General features: G+C 40.4%; 1 protein-coding gene across 1 annotated transcript in view; it reads right to left on the reverse strand.

Annotated features, from left to right (window-relative positions):
• The window catches only part of LOC149088038 (anoctamin-7-like), a 30652-nt gene extending 20076 nt beyond the window's left edge, over positions 1 to 10576 (reverse strand). The window contains exons 1-5 of the mRNA XM_089244103.1: positions 9992 to 10576; positions 5329 to 5410; positions 5129 to 5232; positions 2793 to 2862; positions 2335 to 2686 (exon numbers count right to left, since the gene is read on the reverse strand). Of these exons, the coding sequence (XP_089100229.1) occupies positions 2335 to 2686; positions 2793 to 2862; positions 5129 to 5232; positions 5329 to 5410; positions 9992 to 10249 (866 nt within the window). The 5' untranslated portion in view covers positions 10250 to 10576. The remainder of the gene's footprint in view (positions 1 to 2334; positions 2687 to 2792; positions 2863 to 5128; positions 5233 to 5328; positions 5411 to 9991) is intronic.
• Positions 10577 to 16085: the final 5509 nt, after the last annotated feature.

The following is a 16085-nucleotide window of genomic DNA, read 5'->3' on the forward strand; positions in this document are numbered from 1 at the left end:
GACAACTGTAGCCAGTTGCATTATCCTTCATGGCACGTCACCCTGGGGCCATTTTCCAACAAGATAATGCCAGGCCCCATACGGCTCGCATATGTCTGGACTGTCTCCGTGCTGTTGATACTCTTCCTTGGCCATCAAGGTCACCGGACCTTTCGCCAATCGAACATGTATGGGACATGGTAGGCCGCCAGATTCGGGCATCCCGAAATGTCGCAGATCTGGAGCAACAATTGATGAATGTAAAGCAGAACGTATCGCAAGGTGAGATTAGGAATCTTTATCACTCCTTTCATCACCGCTGGGGGAAGGGGGGTGGGTTTCACCAATTACTGATTTGAACATTCAATGTGCAATTGCTAGCCATTTATGGGTTCTACGGCTTTGGATTTTTAATCATTTCATTATCTGCGTATGAGCTTTACACATGTTTCATTTCAATAAAAACAGTCAATTTCTCCACGGTGCTTTGTTTTTTGCAGAATGTATATTACTAATTTTGTCTGAACTCTAAGGGAAATACACACAAAAACTGAAATAATGATAATTTATATAATTTTTGTGAACGATTCATATCAGATTTAATAGTTACGTTATACACACAGTACTTCAGTGTATTGCGCGGGTGACAGATACTATACGTTTCACTGTGAGAGAGAAACCATTTACACCTCCATAAAAGTATTAGAAGGTGCATCTAACGGAACGCTAAGAAACTTTCGAGATAAAAATACAAAATTCAGGAAATTTATGTTTAATATTCCTTCAATTTTATATTATTGTCTTATAAATTTGAAAAATTAAAAAAAATTTATTAAATTAATGAAACAAATATAGAGAAATTGTGCCCTCAAACTTGCAAGAAGTCTGAATTTTCCAAACACAAAAACATTTGACATCTGCTCAATAGATGGCATTAAATACTTGCTTACTATAATTAGTAAATATTTAACCCCCTCTAAAATTATTCATAGCTGATATTGTGTGCGAATGGAATTACTACAACAGTGGAACCTCCTGCAACGGACATTTCCCATAAGTGGGCACCTCCCGTTAAAGGACATTTTTGGATCCCTTGGCTCCAATGTATTTCGCTGTAAATTAACGGACAACCTCCCTTTAGTGGATAGAAATTTCGGTCCCATGGGTGTCTGTTATCGAGAGGTTCCACTGTAATACTACTTAACCGCACACGAACCTCGTAAAAATTCCTCTGGGGCAGAGGTGCCGAAATGAAGAAACATGGGTGACTGCAAGTTGCCAGTTGTCCTGTATATAGGGACTCACGACCTTACGCAGGAGAGGAAGTGTTTCGTTGCATTGTATATCCATTAACTAGGGGTAGCTCGGCCCCCCTCGAAAAAATTTATTGGGGGGGGGGCTCAAACAGCCTCCGCCCAAGTTTAGATGCATGGCTGGTGCTGCTATTTGTCTTCCATAATTTTGAAGTAAAGATGGTAAGTGTTTAAATTTTCTAAATGTTTTGTCAGTATCGTGGTGTAGATCTGCCTACTCTCTGCAGAGAAACTGTTTTTTTTTAATGGGAGAGCGGCTCGCATTCACGTTCCTAAGTGAAAGCCCAAAAGACTAAGATAAGTATCTGCAATGCCGTCTTAACGGATGGGTTCACCTGGACACGGCTGCTCCATTCGTAGCTGAAGATGTCTGCCTTCGCTCCATTCTAATCTGAAGTTGTCTGGCTGTGTTCACTTCGCAGCTGAAGATATCTGGCATATCTTCATTCGTAACTGAAGATATCAGTCTCGGATTCATTCGCAGCTGAAGATATCAGCCTCGGATTCATTCGCAGCTGAAGATATCAGCCTCGGATTCATTCGCAGATGAAGATGTTTGCCTCCACTCCATTCGCAGCCGATGACGTTTGAATTCTCTCCATTCGGATCTGAAGTTGTCTAGCTCTGCTTCTTTCACAGCTGAAGATATCTGCCTTCACTCAGGTGCGGATGTGGAGGGGTGGGGGAGCGATAAGAACGACAACCCCCCTCCCAAAAACCCAATAATGGGGCTAATTTGTCTGCACCTTAAAATACGGGTGATCGAACGAACTTACATAATTTGTCCCTCCTGTCACATCGTCCTGGATCCGCGCCTGGTTCCAGGACGACGTGACGTCTAACCTGCCCGTTACTTACGGGCGGCGTCCAGCGTTCTAAAAACCAACATGCATGGATATTCCTTTAAGCTAGAGGTAGGCTGTAGATTCAATGTAATGTAATGTTGCCACTGAATATCTTGCAAAAAAATTAGCGTGCTTTTTTTTAATATTTTCTAAAAGTAACATAAATTTGTCGACTAGCCTCGATGAAAAGTAATTACCTTTGCGACAGTCCGTAAATGAACACCACTAATCCCAGTATGGCTGGCACCCAAAGAGACGAGATGAAAGTTCCGACCCAAGCGAAATAGAAAGCCACTTTCTCGCCGTAGTAGTTCCTGACGTTCTGGATCGGTTGCCGCTTGCAGATCCCGCCCCAGGTCTTGCTAAGCTCTCTGCGCTGGTCGGTGTTGAAGACCAGCAAGTTGTCCGGAGACGTGGCCGCCGAGGACAGCAGTCCGTTCGAGCTTCTCCTCCCGTTCTCCGAATTCAGGCTCACGGGTTCCAGGGAAGATGGCTCGTGCATCACGAAGGCATCCTTGTAAGCTCCGATCATCAACAGATGAGCGAGACCTAGCCAGGGGGGAAACATGCCATTTAATGCAATTTTTAACGGATTATTCTTAAATAATTACATCAATATAATCAATGTATAGCGGTGTAGTAGTTCGGCTCTTACCCTGCTTTCCTGGAGAACCATCTCCATCAGATTTTCTCGAAATATCGATGTTGATTAGAATATTATATACCTGAGAAAAAAAGTAATCATTCAAAGAAATATTACTTTACGAAAAAGATGCATTGGTCATTTCCGAAAATTTGATTCACACACACACACACACACACAATTGCAATTGTGGAATATATTTTCATTACACGATATCCGAGACGTTAGTTACAGCTGTCTACCTAAATTATTCAAAACATTGACATATTTGCTATGTTTTTATCACCTCTTGGCCTATCGGCTAGAACAGAGATCAATATTTTTCCTAGTCGTGAGCACTGCTTGTAGGCCTCCCTACCTATCATCAAAAGAAAAGCATTTCTTATGACAAGTTTGACATACGTATGTATGGGAAATCAGGATGATTTTAATCTGTGAATGCAATTTGTAAAAGGTAGGGTGGGGAGGGGGGGGGGAAGGTTTAATTGAGACGTTGAACAAGTGTTCGCGATCACGAAATCGGGAACGAGCATCAAGCACTACGTGTACTTCCGAGAGCTCATGAGCAGCAGGTTCAAAGTGCCTGAGTAGATCAGCACCACTATCAGCCATAGGCACAGGAACCTGGGGAAACCTAACCCACCGTAGTAAAATTTCGAGGGCCTTATAAAATTTCACAATATACTGATGTTAGCCACAACACCTATACAGGGTGGTCATAAAATAACTGTGCCGATATGAGAGCCCTAGCGGTCGCAAAAACCAACCAATGAAAATAAAATTCGACATTTAGGTGAAATTGACTATGATCTCGAAAGTGGGAAGAAAAATAGAACTGTAGCTCTTTGCGGAGCAACAAAAATTTAAATGGCAACATCCATTTTTATAAATTGATAGAAACATCTCGAATTTCACTCGCGTTAGTTGAGTTTTGCTGATATACGAGCCGCCGTAAGAGGATCGTATATCCGCAAAGTTATTTTATGACCACCCATGTTCATGTGTATGAGCAGTATTTTAATGTCATACTTTTAGTCCCACATTATGAAAAAAATATATGAAATAATTACCATGTTAATAATGTTTTAGCAAGGGATTTTGGTTCTAATTAAGGCCTAAGAACCAAAAAATAATTTTTTTTTTCCTCAGAAAATTATTTAGTGTGCAAAACGAATTAATTAACATGGTAGTTGAAGGTTTAATCTCTCAGCACCAATTAAAATATGTTGATAATACAGTTTCGGGAATATTTAGTTATTTTACCACGAAGAAAGTCATAATGCGTTTTATATACATTTTGAAAAAGCAATGTTCTACTAGTAAACACTTTTACAGGGAAGAAACATCTAATTGAATTTTTCATTAATTTACACAGGGCCGCAACTAGGAGGGAGCAGGCGGGTCTCGTGCCCCGGACCAGAGGGGGCGCAAATTTTATTCTCAAACCTCTCCTTCAACATTACAGGGGGGTGCCAAAATACGCACTTGCCCCGGGTGACCAAACATCTAGTTGTGGCCCTGAATTTACATATTTAAAAAATTAATAGTCCCACACTTGTTCTGCCATCTGGTAACCGTAGTAATCGTGAAGCAGTAATACATCCTAACTGTATTTTAAAATATCAACACCCAACAACTTATTTAAGGGATGTTACGGGAGTTAAAAAGTTGGTAGTACTTTAAAGTACCGTCAGTACTGGTAGGGCTAACACTGCTGGAACTAGATAGGGCAAAAATAAGAATGGGCAGAAATTTCTTGCGGAGAAAAAAAATTGAGTTCTCAAACTTGATGCGAAGATGTTTTTCTATTAGAGGAGGTACGTGTACCTTTCCTACGGCGTACGCCTTTCTGTATTACGCGAAGAATTCTGGGATACATATACGGGACGTCTTGACACTTAATTCAACCCCCCCCCCCCCATTGTTTTCTACTTATCAGCGCCCATGCTATCATTTTTGTATAATAGAACAGTTGGAAATTGTTGTCAGGCCACTAAAAGCGATGAACTTCTCAATGGCGATACATGAAAGAATAATGTATTGTCATAGATAAAAAAACTCCGAAGGGAACGAGAAAAGCCATTAGCCATTACGTGCAGAAAGAAGAGCGGGAATCTAGGTGAGCACTAACGTAGGGCGTCACTACTAACCTGGCGCCATTTTCAGAGATTTCCCACAAAGATGATGAGACCTAATTTCCCAACCAGAAAAAATAGGTCTTTTCTTTTGTTTTCCAACTTACTATCCGTGGTAGTGCTTACTACAACCGTCTCATTGTACGATTTTGCTCGTAACAGTAATGAGTGAATAAGAAAAAATCGATAGGTCACATGGTCGTGCACACATACCAATAAGCTCCTCAGCGCTGGCCATATTATGGGTTTCTTGTTTGAGCTTCCGCCTTGGAACAGCTCCAAACATCTTTTCTGGAATGGTGCCGTCACATGCACATCTGATGGGAGTAAAAAAACCGGAGTACAATTAATAATGATATTCAACAACATGAATGATAAATAACAACATGATTTATTACGCATACTCCTCTCACCTATACTAACGCCACCCGTGATGATCTTGTTCATCCTTCTTTCCATGATGGATGATCTCTTCTCCGGATTAGTTATGACAAGCTGTGTCGAAAGTAAAATAAAAAAAGGCATGAGTAGTGGTACTAAACTATACTGGGCCACGTGACGTAAAACATGCAGGTACCTGTAGACTTATGAATTATGTCACTGAATATGCTGATAGCACTCAGCCCGACGCCACAAATGATTCTATACATTCTGCTCGAAAATGAATGTAGGGCTCTTTTAACTCTTCAAGCACTTCAGGGATTTCTTGCGGAGGGTCATTCAAAAACTCATAGAAGCTAAGATTTTGGTCAAAATAAGTATTCAATCAATGTGCCGTTTTGGCAATCCCTAATATTTTGTGGCCGAGTATAGCTGAATCTGCCACACTTGTTTAACGCTTTAAGCGGAATTGACGAGATATCCCGCCTCCATAGACAAGCCCAGAGATATTTTGTAAAGTTGATTTCTCAACGGAATACTTTTCTTTATACCCTTTAAGGGTGTGAACATAGTGCGTCCGTATTTCAGATTCTGGAAACCCGCGTCATCTCCGATTGGTTAAAAACCCGAATTTCAAGCTGAAAAAAAGTTGAAATTCGAGTTTTTAACCAATCGCAGACGAGGCGGGTTTCCAGAATCTGAAATACGACGCACCATGTCCACATCCTAAGCCGGGAGTAGGATTTCTGCGTCGTGTGTAGCGTGAAGGAGAAGATTAGTTGAAAACCTGAGATTCAAGTTTTTTAACCAATCAGCGGTTTTTACGCAGCACGCGGCGCAGATAACCTGATCCTAGGAAAACCCAGCTTTACTTTGCAGCTGCTAGAAATCAGAAGAAAGCCTACTTCATTAGAGAAGATATGATAATTGAGATATACGGGCGTTAGAGCGATTTCTGCTATGTCAATAGCAGAAAACTTAAAAAAAATTAACTTGAAGGTTAAATTCTCAGCCCTGGGTCCTTGGGCCTTCGACTGAATAATTATCACAAATAACTTTGCATATCTAACGAGGAAAAACCACAATGATTCATCCTAATTACCATAAATATCCACCATATCGAAAATACTTAATTCTCTATAGATAGAACTGTCTCCGGATGTCAAGAGACAGGAATTGAAACACACACGACTGTCATTATGCGATAGGATATCCTATTATACAATAACTAAGGATATCCCAAAATCTAATGGTAAAAAAAAGATATTCTAGTGATCCCTCGTTATATATTACAGTCTGTATTTCTGCCCTGGAGGTTGGCCTCTCGGCTGAGACTTTTGTCATGCCTGTGAGTCTGGATTTTCATTAAATTGGGAAAAAAGAAGAAACAAATAAAATTTATCTCCGGCTGAAATCGTGTCAGAGCCATCTGATTTCAGAATCAAACTTCTGCCTAGGCAAACTAGGCACCTGCCTACGGGTACCACCTACGGAGGAGGCCCTGTGTTTAGGACCGACGCGTGGCTCTGAAACTGTGTACGTTTTTTCTCCGTGGGTGAATTAAGGGAGAAAAAATAATCGCCCGCCGTTCGGGGCGAACATGATTTTGCCGCCTCCACAAATTTAAAATTCAAAATTTTATATAATAGTGTCTTTGTTTCCACCTAAAATTTGCCAACCGGGACAGCTGCTCCTCCTACTCCCCTTCTAGTTCCAGCCCCGGGGGTGACCCATAAATTCTTAAAATTCACTTCAGTCGCGAATAACCTGCTGAAGCTTTATGAACGTTTCGGACACAGAAGAGAATGAAGAAAGGTTCAGGCCATGGAATTCTGTGATTTGTTTCCGTGCACTGCTCTCTATCGGCAAAAATTTGAACAAACTTTTCTTGTGTGAAAAGAAAAAAATCCCTCTTCGTGAGAATAATTTTTTTCGCAAATTGCATTCAAATATATCAAACGATTCCTTCAATTTTTAAATTATTTGCTATTTATGAGACACCATGTGCATTTATTGTTATACAAATTGATTTCCTCTTCATAGCATGCGCATTATTTTCTTTTCCATAGATGTTTATTCATAAAAAAAGATACGAGATGAAAGACGCCATATTGCAATTCTAAGACTCATCTCAACAACCTGGCGATGGTCACGATTGTGATAAATTTCCCAAGATTCACGACTTTTCTCTCGGATTTTCCACAAGTCCTATTCATTTTCTCTCGTACCTGTCATTTTTATTAGCTTATTCAGACAGTACTTCAGAGCCGGTGTTGGAATGCAATGTCTAAACCAGGGATGGCCAATTTCTCTTTGTTAGAGGGCCAGCATAATGGTCAGCTGCAGAGTCGTGTTCCGCACCAGAGGCACCACTCCGGCGTATAAGCCGTACTCAGAAAACTCGCATATCTGTGTACCGAATTAAAAAAAAAAACCATGGACAATTTAGTCGTTTTTTACCTTTACCCACGGTTTTGTATTCCTCCCCCTCATAAACTTTCCACTTATCCGGTTTCGTTCTCCGCTAGATGCAATGCATAAAAAATTGCAGTCTCTTCTGCAATCTCCCCGTTGAAAAGTCACACAGGCCCACAATGGTACAAATATTCAAACATCGCACTTCACTCAGAATGGCAGCACTAAAAATAAAATTCACGCACAACAATACAATGCACATTAACTGTTAGGTATACACGCACACTCACGCTTCCGACAAAACTGAATCGGTAGCAAATTGCTCATGGCGACAGACCGCTCGGTTTGAAAGAAAGTCTCTCTTCTGTTCAAAATTATTACATTCAATGCATTGACAGTTTGAATCTTTTACTGTCAAAACCCCAGATGTGTGATACGTGTATTCTAATTACGTGAGCAGGGGGCTTCCGAAGTGTTTCAAACCTGTGAATACTCGTCTTGGGCTTTATGTAAGAAATTTTGATTTCTCTGAATCAATGCGGAGGGTTGCTCGGATCCGTGCCACAAATCACCGCGGTCGCTCGAGCACCAACAGCCCCCCCCCCCGCCCCCCGGCTTCGATGTCACTGTACGTGAACTACCTTCTTTAATCAGAATATTGGTGACTCTCGGTTTGAAGGTGGGATGGTCAAGTGGGTGCGGTATCCCGGTCGATAAGATACTCGCCTAAAGTACCAAAGGATGTTTAGAGGTGTCGCGAGTTCGGTACCCGGTTCGTCCTTGTCAGAAAACTTTCCTGACACAGGGGTACAACGAAAAACGGCGACTTGACCGCAGCAAAAAAATTGCTACCGCGGGGAGTCCCTCATCGAGGGGTTAGCGCACCAACCTCTCGATGAGTTAAAAAACAAGCCTGTCGATCGGAATCGGCAATAAATTGTAGGTCCCGGTCTAATTAGCCCTCGTGTGCAGAAAGTGACCGTAGTACGACTCAAATGATTTCAGTGCTGCTGGTTAAGTGCAACGAGGAATGTCACAAAATTGCCTCTGTTTTCAGAAATAATGGTATCCCTGTATGGAAGCTCTTTGGTCACACGGTTCTTTCGACACGATATCAACCCACAATCAAATATGGCACATTTTTGCCTGGAGTCACCTTGCGCGCGCCCGGGGTCTCGACCGACTTTAATCCGCTACTGCCTACACAGATCCAAGCCTACGACACCCTACTGCAGGATGAGACCATAAGATTATATAATAGTATGTCTCGATAATGGACACCCATGGGACCAAAATTTTGTCCGCTATCGGGAAGTGTCCGCTAATGCGAGGTACAATATACAGCCTCATTTATACCATGTTTGGCTTTTGACACAATTTGTTCCTATGAAAAGTGATACAACCGATGGTTATACATATTTAGGGTAGTCGTCTCGATATAAAGAAAGTTTGATTAAATTTTACTACATTTGTCTCGTTTACCGGCAATTATGCATAATTTCCAAATAAAGTTGGAAAGTATGGTAGTGATAGGTATGGAAAATTTCATAACCTTTTTTTCTCTTCATTAAATTAATTAATTATTTTTACCCGTACATGGTGTACGTGCTCTACACATATTTCGCAATAAAAATTAAATTAAAATACGTGTGAAGAATATACAAAATTTGCATAACATTATCAGTTCCCTGTTTGTAATGTCGGCTTTCTTCACGCGTATATCAACATGCGCAAACAAAACCAACATTACCATTCGAATTCACTATCATGGACCATAGTTACGTTTAGTTAATTAAGTAGTCAATTGACAATTTATCATATTTGCTAATACGAGCTTGGGATCAAACATAATCTTCAACATGAACATGATAAATTCTCGGTTTATGACCACAAATTAATAAATTAGAGTTGGGGGAAAAAATTAGAGATTGCCTAATTCTACTGTCCGCTACCGAGAGTGCCCGCTAACGGAGAGTGTGGAATACAGTAAAATCCTCTCTTGCGGACACCGGCGGGACAAAAAAAATTCGTCCGTAAAAGAGGGGTGATCGTAAATCCAGGGGTTTGAAATTCATACTTTTAATATAGGCATTGCATTTATACAAGAAATTATTATTTGGCGGTAAAAGAGGGGTGTCCGTTAAGAGAGGTTTTACTGTACACTAAAGCCTTATTGCATAGGACCGGGGATCAGAGAAGTGTCTGTTATTTGGAAATGTCCATTAGTGGGGGAGGTTTCACTGTATTGTGGTTTTGAGAAATGTATATAACTAGACTCACCCCATATAGTGGCATCTCGATCCTCATGCTTTCGGCTTCCTCCAGGATCCTCTCGGTCGAACTAAACACCTTGACGAAGACGTATTTACCGACACGTTCCTCTTCGGTCTCGAGCGACTCTTTCTTCATAGCGACCATGAAACGTCTTCTCAAGTTTTCCATCGACTGTCTGTGGTCATCTCTCTTCTCTTCATCACCACCATCATTCCTATAATCCGAGCGTATGTACACGAGCACAAAATCCACGGTATCACTCATAATGACTAGACAATAAATAGTGATCAAATCTTTGCAGAAATCACCTACGAATCCATATGGGATAGCATTTCCTCGTTCTTCTTTTGGGAAAACGATTTATTTTTAGTAGCGGTATCCCACAAGAATAGATTGTTGATTCGGATACTCAATGGCAGTCTTCCATGTTGTTGTTCGAGGGGGCCCCCCTTCAAAAACGAGGCGTGTTCCCGCGCTTGTAGGTGCCCACAAACATTTTCTTCCCTTGATGTTTTCTCCTACCGAAAGTAGGACAAGACGTGCCTCAATCTTCCACGAATGCCACCACCATCTCTATAGTTTCGTGCCTATTGATCTCGGAGTTACCATGGTTTCGGTGCGGAACGTCTTTTGGCGAGAACAATCATCAAGGAAGCCAAATCGACTGGTTTTTTGGCGAGATGTTTCAACATTTGGCTTGAAGGGGAAGAAATTTATGAGGGAGGGGAAAAATATTCCTTGATAAAATTATGTGCGAACCTTAATTACATTCGTCATTATGATTGTTGTTATTATTATTATCATATGGACATGTGGATATGGAAAAGTTATTATTATTATTATTTTATAATGATTATGATATGAGAGGACGTCTTTCTCTCTCTCTCATTTTGGATGTTGATTATTTTGTTATCGATTTTTTTTCCCGAATGACCTTCGGATAAATAATTTATTTCTATATTTAGATAAATGGGGACACTAATATATTATTCCATTTACATTCAAATGAATGGCTTCATTCAAAGAAAAAAATGCATTTTTACGTTCGTTTCATTCTGAATAATGTTAATTATAAAATTAAATTTGTGTTGTGTCAGGGGCTCGGGGCCCCTATACTCTTTAGCGGGGTCCGTAGAGAGAGAGAGAGAAGAAGACTGATTTTTTTAAGAACCTAAATATGTTTCTTAATGCGCAAAATTTAATATCTATGTCAGGGACACAGAACCCCCTCTGTTCTTGAGTGGGGTCCTTAGACCAGGATTTTTTTCAAGCACCCTAAATTTATTTCTGATGATAATGCACATAATTGAATGCGCGTGTCGGGGCACAGAGCCCCCCCCCCCTATATTTTTTAGCAAGGTCCCTAGATAAGGATTTTTTTTCAAGCACCATGAATTGTTTGTTCCTAATGTTACTACACAAAATTTAATATGTGTGCGTATATGCTACTGCCAAAGCCAGAAATTGGCCAGTTCGCGAAGCGGCCGGCCAGATCGTGAATTGGCCAATTTCGTTGTAAATTGCCCTAGCCAACGTCCATTGGTCAATTCGCGAAGTGGCCACAGCTCCCTGGCCAAAGTCCGATAACAAAAGACATGATTGAGATCATCGTCAAGTTTGCATATTTTTTCGTGATAATTATGTCCACATTAGTTATGGCGACACATCAAACCGCAGTCACGATGCGGTAATCATCCCCCGACCAAATTTGACAGAAAAAACTACATGTCTATATATAATAATTTTTATATTTTTCCTCTCAAGTTTCACTTTTTTTTGCTCTCGTCACATGAAGCCAATCCAATGCAGCTGCTACATATAGCCACGTATCACACGTTGGCGGTGGAAAGAAAAATGAATTTGGTGCCACCGGACCGCCTCACATCAGCACATCGAACTTTGGCCAGGGACCTCCGGCCACATCCCGAATCATTTCTGAAAATCGGACTTTGACCAAACCTTTTGGCCATTTCACCAATCAGCCACACTTCGGGCTTTGGAAGAAACATATATCTTCTTGAGAGAGGGTTTTCTACACGAGGACTTTTCCAAACACCCTAAATTTATTTCTTAATACACAAAATCGAATATATGTGTAAGGGGGCACACAGGACCCTCTATATTTTTGAGCGGGATCCCAGGAGACCAGGATTTTTTTGAACCCTCTAAATTCTAATTTTTCATTGAATTCGTAATAGTTGATTAAAAAAATAGTTGATTGCAAAAAATAGTTGATTACATAGGCGTAAAGTTTTAGGGAAATATTGGGTAAAAAATACTGATGGGGGGGGGGGGCCCTCAAATTCAATATTTCTATGCGTACTATGAAGATGATGGTAAATATTTTGGTGGGGAGGATCGGGCCTACGGGCCGAATAAAAGTTTACACTTGATTGATTCCCGGGCTTATAAGGGGTCATTCAAGTATTGCGTCAGCATCGGGGGGGGGTTCGGATTTGCTGACTTTTGATGACAAGGGGGGGGAGGGTGGGTTTGAAGGTTGCTTACGTCATCAACCACCGTTTTTGAAGACATGAAATATTCTAAGCTGCTGACGAAATTTTGCTGACAAGGGGGGAGGGTCAAAAATGGCTAAACATCTATCTGCTTACGTAATACTTGAATGGCCCCTAAGCTAAATCCCTTTCAACTGGGCGTAATTTTCCGCATGGGTAAGTAGGGCATTTGCCGAGCAGCCCCATAATTTTAAAGAGCGTTCTTTGAAATTTTGGAATTCCATAAATTTACGAACGAAGAAATAATTCTAGAACAAATAAAAGAAATAATTCTATTATAAATGGAAAAAATAATTCTATAATAAATGGAAAAAATAATTTTATAATAAATGAAAAAAATAATTCCAGAATAAATGAAAAAAACAATTCCAGAATAAATGAAAAAAATAATTCCAGAATAAATGAAAAAAATAACTCCAGAATAAATGAAAAAAATGACTCCAGAATAAATGAAAAAAATAATTCCAGAATAAATGAAAAAAATAATTCCAGAATAAATGAAAGAAATAATTCCGGATAAAATTTTGATGAAAACTCAGAATTAATGAAAGAAATAATTTCTGAATTAGTGAAAAAAAAATAACTTATAAGCCAATGAGAGAGAAATAGTTTCGTAATTTGTGATGGAAATTATTTCGCAATAAATAGAAAAATAATTTCATAATTACTGAAAGAAATAATTTCAAGATGCTGCATATTGAGAAGGGAAATAAATTTTTTATCGAATTATCGAAATAAATAATTTCAGAATGAACGAAATTAATAATTACGTAATCATCTGAAATGATTTCGGATTAAAATTAGTTAATTTAATCAGTAATTAATCAAAAGAAAAATTTCAAAATGAATAAAAGACTTCAATTATTTTTGTTCCTGTTTAACTCTGGGCCCAAAATTAGCCCCTTCTATTAAGATGTCACAAAATTACACTAGTTGGTGGCCTGTGGAATTCGTGGGAAGATTCAATTTGTCCCACCATGCGTCTGAAAGGTTGAAGACCCCTGCATACATACATTCAGAACACACGTTTCTACATGCACCGATTCGTTAGAAATTCTGCAGACGAATCTGTACGAGGTGAATGTACGGTTAAGTAGTAGTATCGGAAGTGTAGTAATTACACGAAATGTCTGGCTACTTTTCCTGTATTTTTCCAAGACATTCGGTTCAGGTCTGAAACACAGGAAAAGGCAGTAAAAAAAAAAAAATTTGAATGCAAAATAAATTAACTACAGACTATGGCCGTTCAATTCTCAAATTGGCCAGACAGTGGCCGTATAATCACATACAGTACAATTGGCTTTTCCTTCGTGCATAGAAGAGTAAACCATGTATGTGCTTCAGCAGGGCCGTAACTAGGAGAGTGGGAACTGCCCCGGGCGGGAACATTCAGAGGGGGGGGGGGTGACAATTGTAGGTGGAACCTTCACAACCTTCATGTACAGGGTGTCCGTAGAAACTTGAAAAATTCATAAAAACCGGAAAAATAACCAAAATGAAAAGCAGTTGCGGGATTAGCATCGCTAGGTCAAGACAGGAAACCTAAGACCATAGGCGGATATAGACTTGGAAGTCTGAGGGGCACGGTCATTATTGCTGGGGGGAGGCACGATGATGTCAAATCATATATACAATTATACATTAGATCAGTCGACTCCACCTTTGACGCTGGGGGGGGGGGGTGTGCAATGCCCCCCACGCCCCCCCCCCCTTATCGCTGCCCGTGCCTAATACAGGAAACCCCCTTCAAAAAACAGCCTATAGGTGGCGCTGGTACGAGTGACTTCGGTGGAAATATGCAAATGAGATGGCTATAAGAACTTGCGCTTTTAATCCACAACCAGTTCACCGTTGTAAACCATGTATGTGGACCTGCTACTTTCTGCCGTTGCCCGATTTGTGACTCGCCTGTAATGTGTTATCCCCTGTAGTGGTGGTCATGGGGAACACATACTGCTTTAGTAAACGATTTGCAGGCATTGTGTTCGATATTTGCGTATCTTTCCTTTGACTTATGTATGTCAGTGCCAAAACTATCGGCTCTGTTTTTTGAATCCCCCCCCCCGTCTTAAAAAATTCCCGTGCCCAAGCGATGCTAACCTTGCAAACCGTTTTTTATACAGTTCCACATATTTTTCCGGTTTTTATGAATTTTTAAAGTTTCTACGGACTTTTTGCCCACTGTATGTGAGCAGAAGTTTCTATTATTTCAGTCATACGAGTTCAACCCATGGCCTGCGGGCCAAATTTGGCTCTCGCTGCCATCTGATGTGGACCACGATCTCGAACCTAATTTTGTAAAAGTGAACTAAATGACACGTTACAGATAATTTAAGTGACGCGTGGTGCAATTCCTACATCACTTAAGCGTCCCGCGGAACATTTCCAGATCACGTAAGGGACTCTCGGCGCATTCACAGATCACTTGAGTGACGATCGAAACAGTTCCAGAGCACTTAAGCGGTTGCAGCTCATTTACACATGACTTAGGGCCGTATTCACCGACATGGTTTAAACTGTAGTCACAATTTTTGGATAAGAGAGAGATCAACATAGATTGGTTAATAACCTGAATTTAACCAATCCGTGTGGATCTCTTATCAAAAAATTGTGACTACAGTTTAAACCATGTCGGTGAACACCGCCCTTAAGTGACCCGAGGTACAGCTTCACATCACCTAAGTGGACAGCAGTACCACTAGATTGCTTAAGCGATTTTCGGCACATTAACAGATCACGTAATTGAACTCTGGAATATTCACAGATCACTGGAGTGACCTGCGGCACTGTTCAAGATCACTTAAGAGGTCCGCGGCACATTTACGAATTACTTAAGCGGCCCGTGTCGAATTTGAAGTAGTAGTAATCAATGAAGTAGCCGTCTTCTAAAGGTTGAACACCATTAATTTGAATGGACTTTTTCAATTAACTTTCAATAATTTAGCGATCTCGGTAATCCGGCACTCCGTGGTCTGATAAGTGCCGGATTAGCGAGAGTGTGTTGTGATTTAGTGACATCTTAAAACTAAATACAATTGGCATCATTCTTGTGATATTATTCTAATTTTACGAGGGGAAAAATCATGCATTAGGAAAAAAAATCGATTTCCATATTTAGCGCATCTAGGCTGACCATATTCGCTCTAGAAAAATACGGGAAATTTGGCTTCGAAATACAGGGAAAATACGGGACATCGTTGTTAATCGCCAAAAATGGTGTCAAAAGCCGCCAATACGTGCTAAAATCACAGAAAAGTCGCCAGTCTAGAAAAATTGCGCCACTTCAAATTGTGATTTACAAAAAAAACATGACAAATAAATATCCTTATTTGTAGTCGCAATTATCGTAATGTAATTTCTGATTTGGGAAGATAATTTTAATCGTTGATTTGAAGAATAAAAGCCAAGTTGACTCCGTTGAAAATACGTGAAAAACCGAGACATTTTTGCAAAAAAGTCACCAGAAAAGCAGAAAAAACCGGGACTGTCCCGGCAAATAGGGGACGTATGGTCCATGGGCGGAGATACGGGGGGGGGCCCCCAGCGTCGAAGGTGGAGTCGACTGATCTAATGTATATATGAGC

The sequence above is a fragment of the Pholcus phalangioides genome, unplaced genomic scaffold (assembly GCF_987345545.1).
Source record: "Pholcus phalangioides strain wild (caught in Gottingen) unplaced genomic scaffold, Ppha-v1.0 ptg000003l_1, whole genome shotgun sequence".
In the NCBI taxonomy this organism is placed as follows: domain Eukaryota; kingdom Metazoa; phylum Arthropoda; class Arachnida; order Araneae; family Pholcidae; genus Pholcus; species Pholcus phalangioides.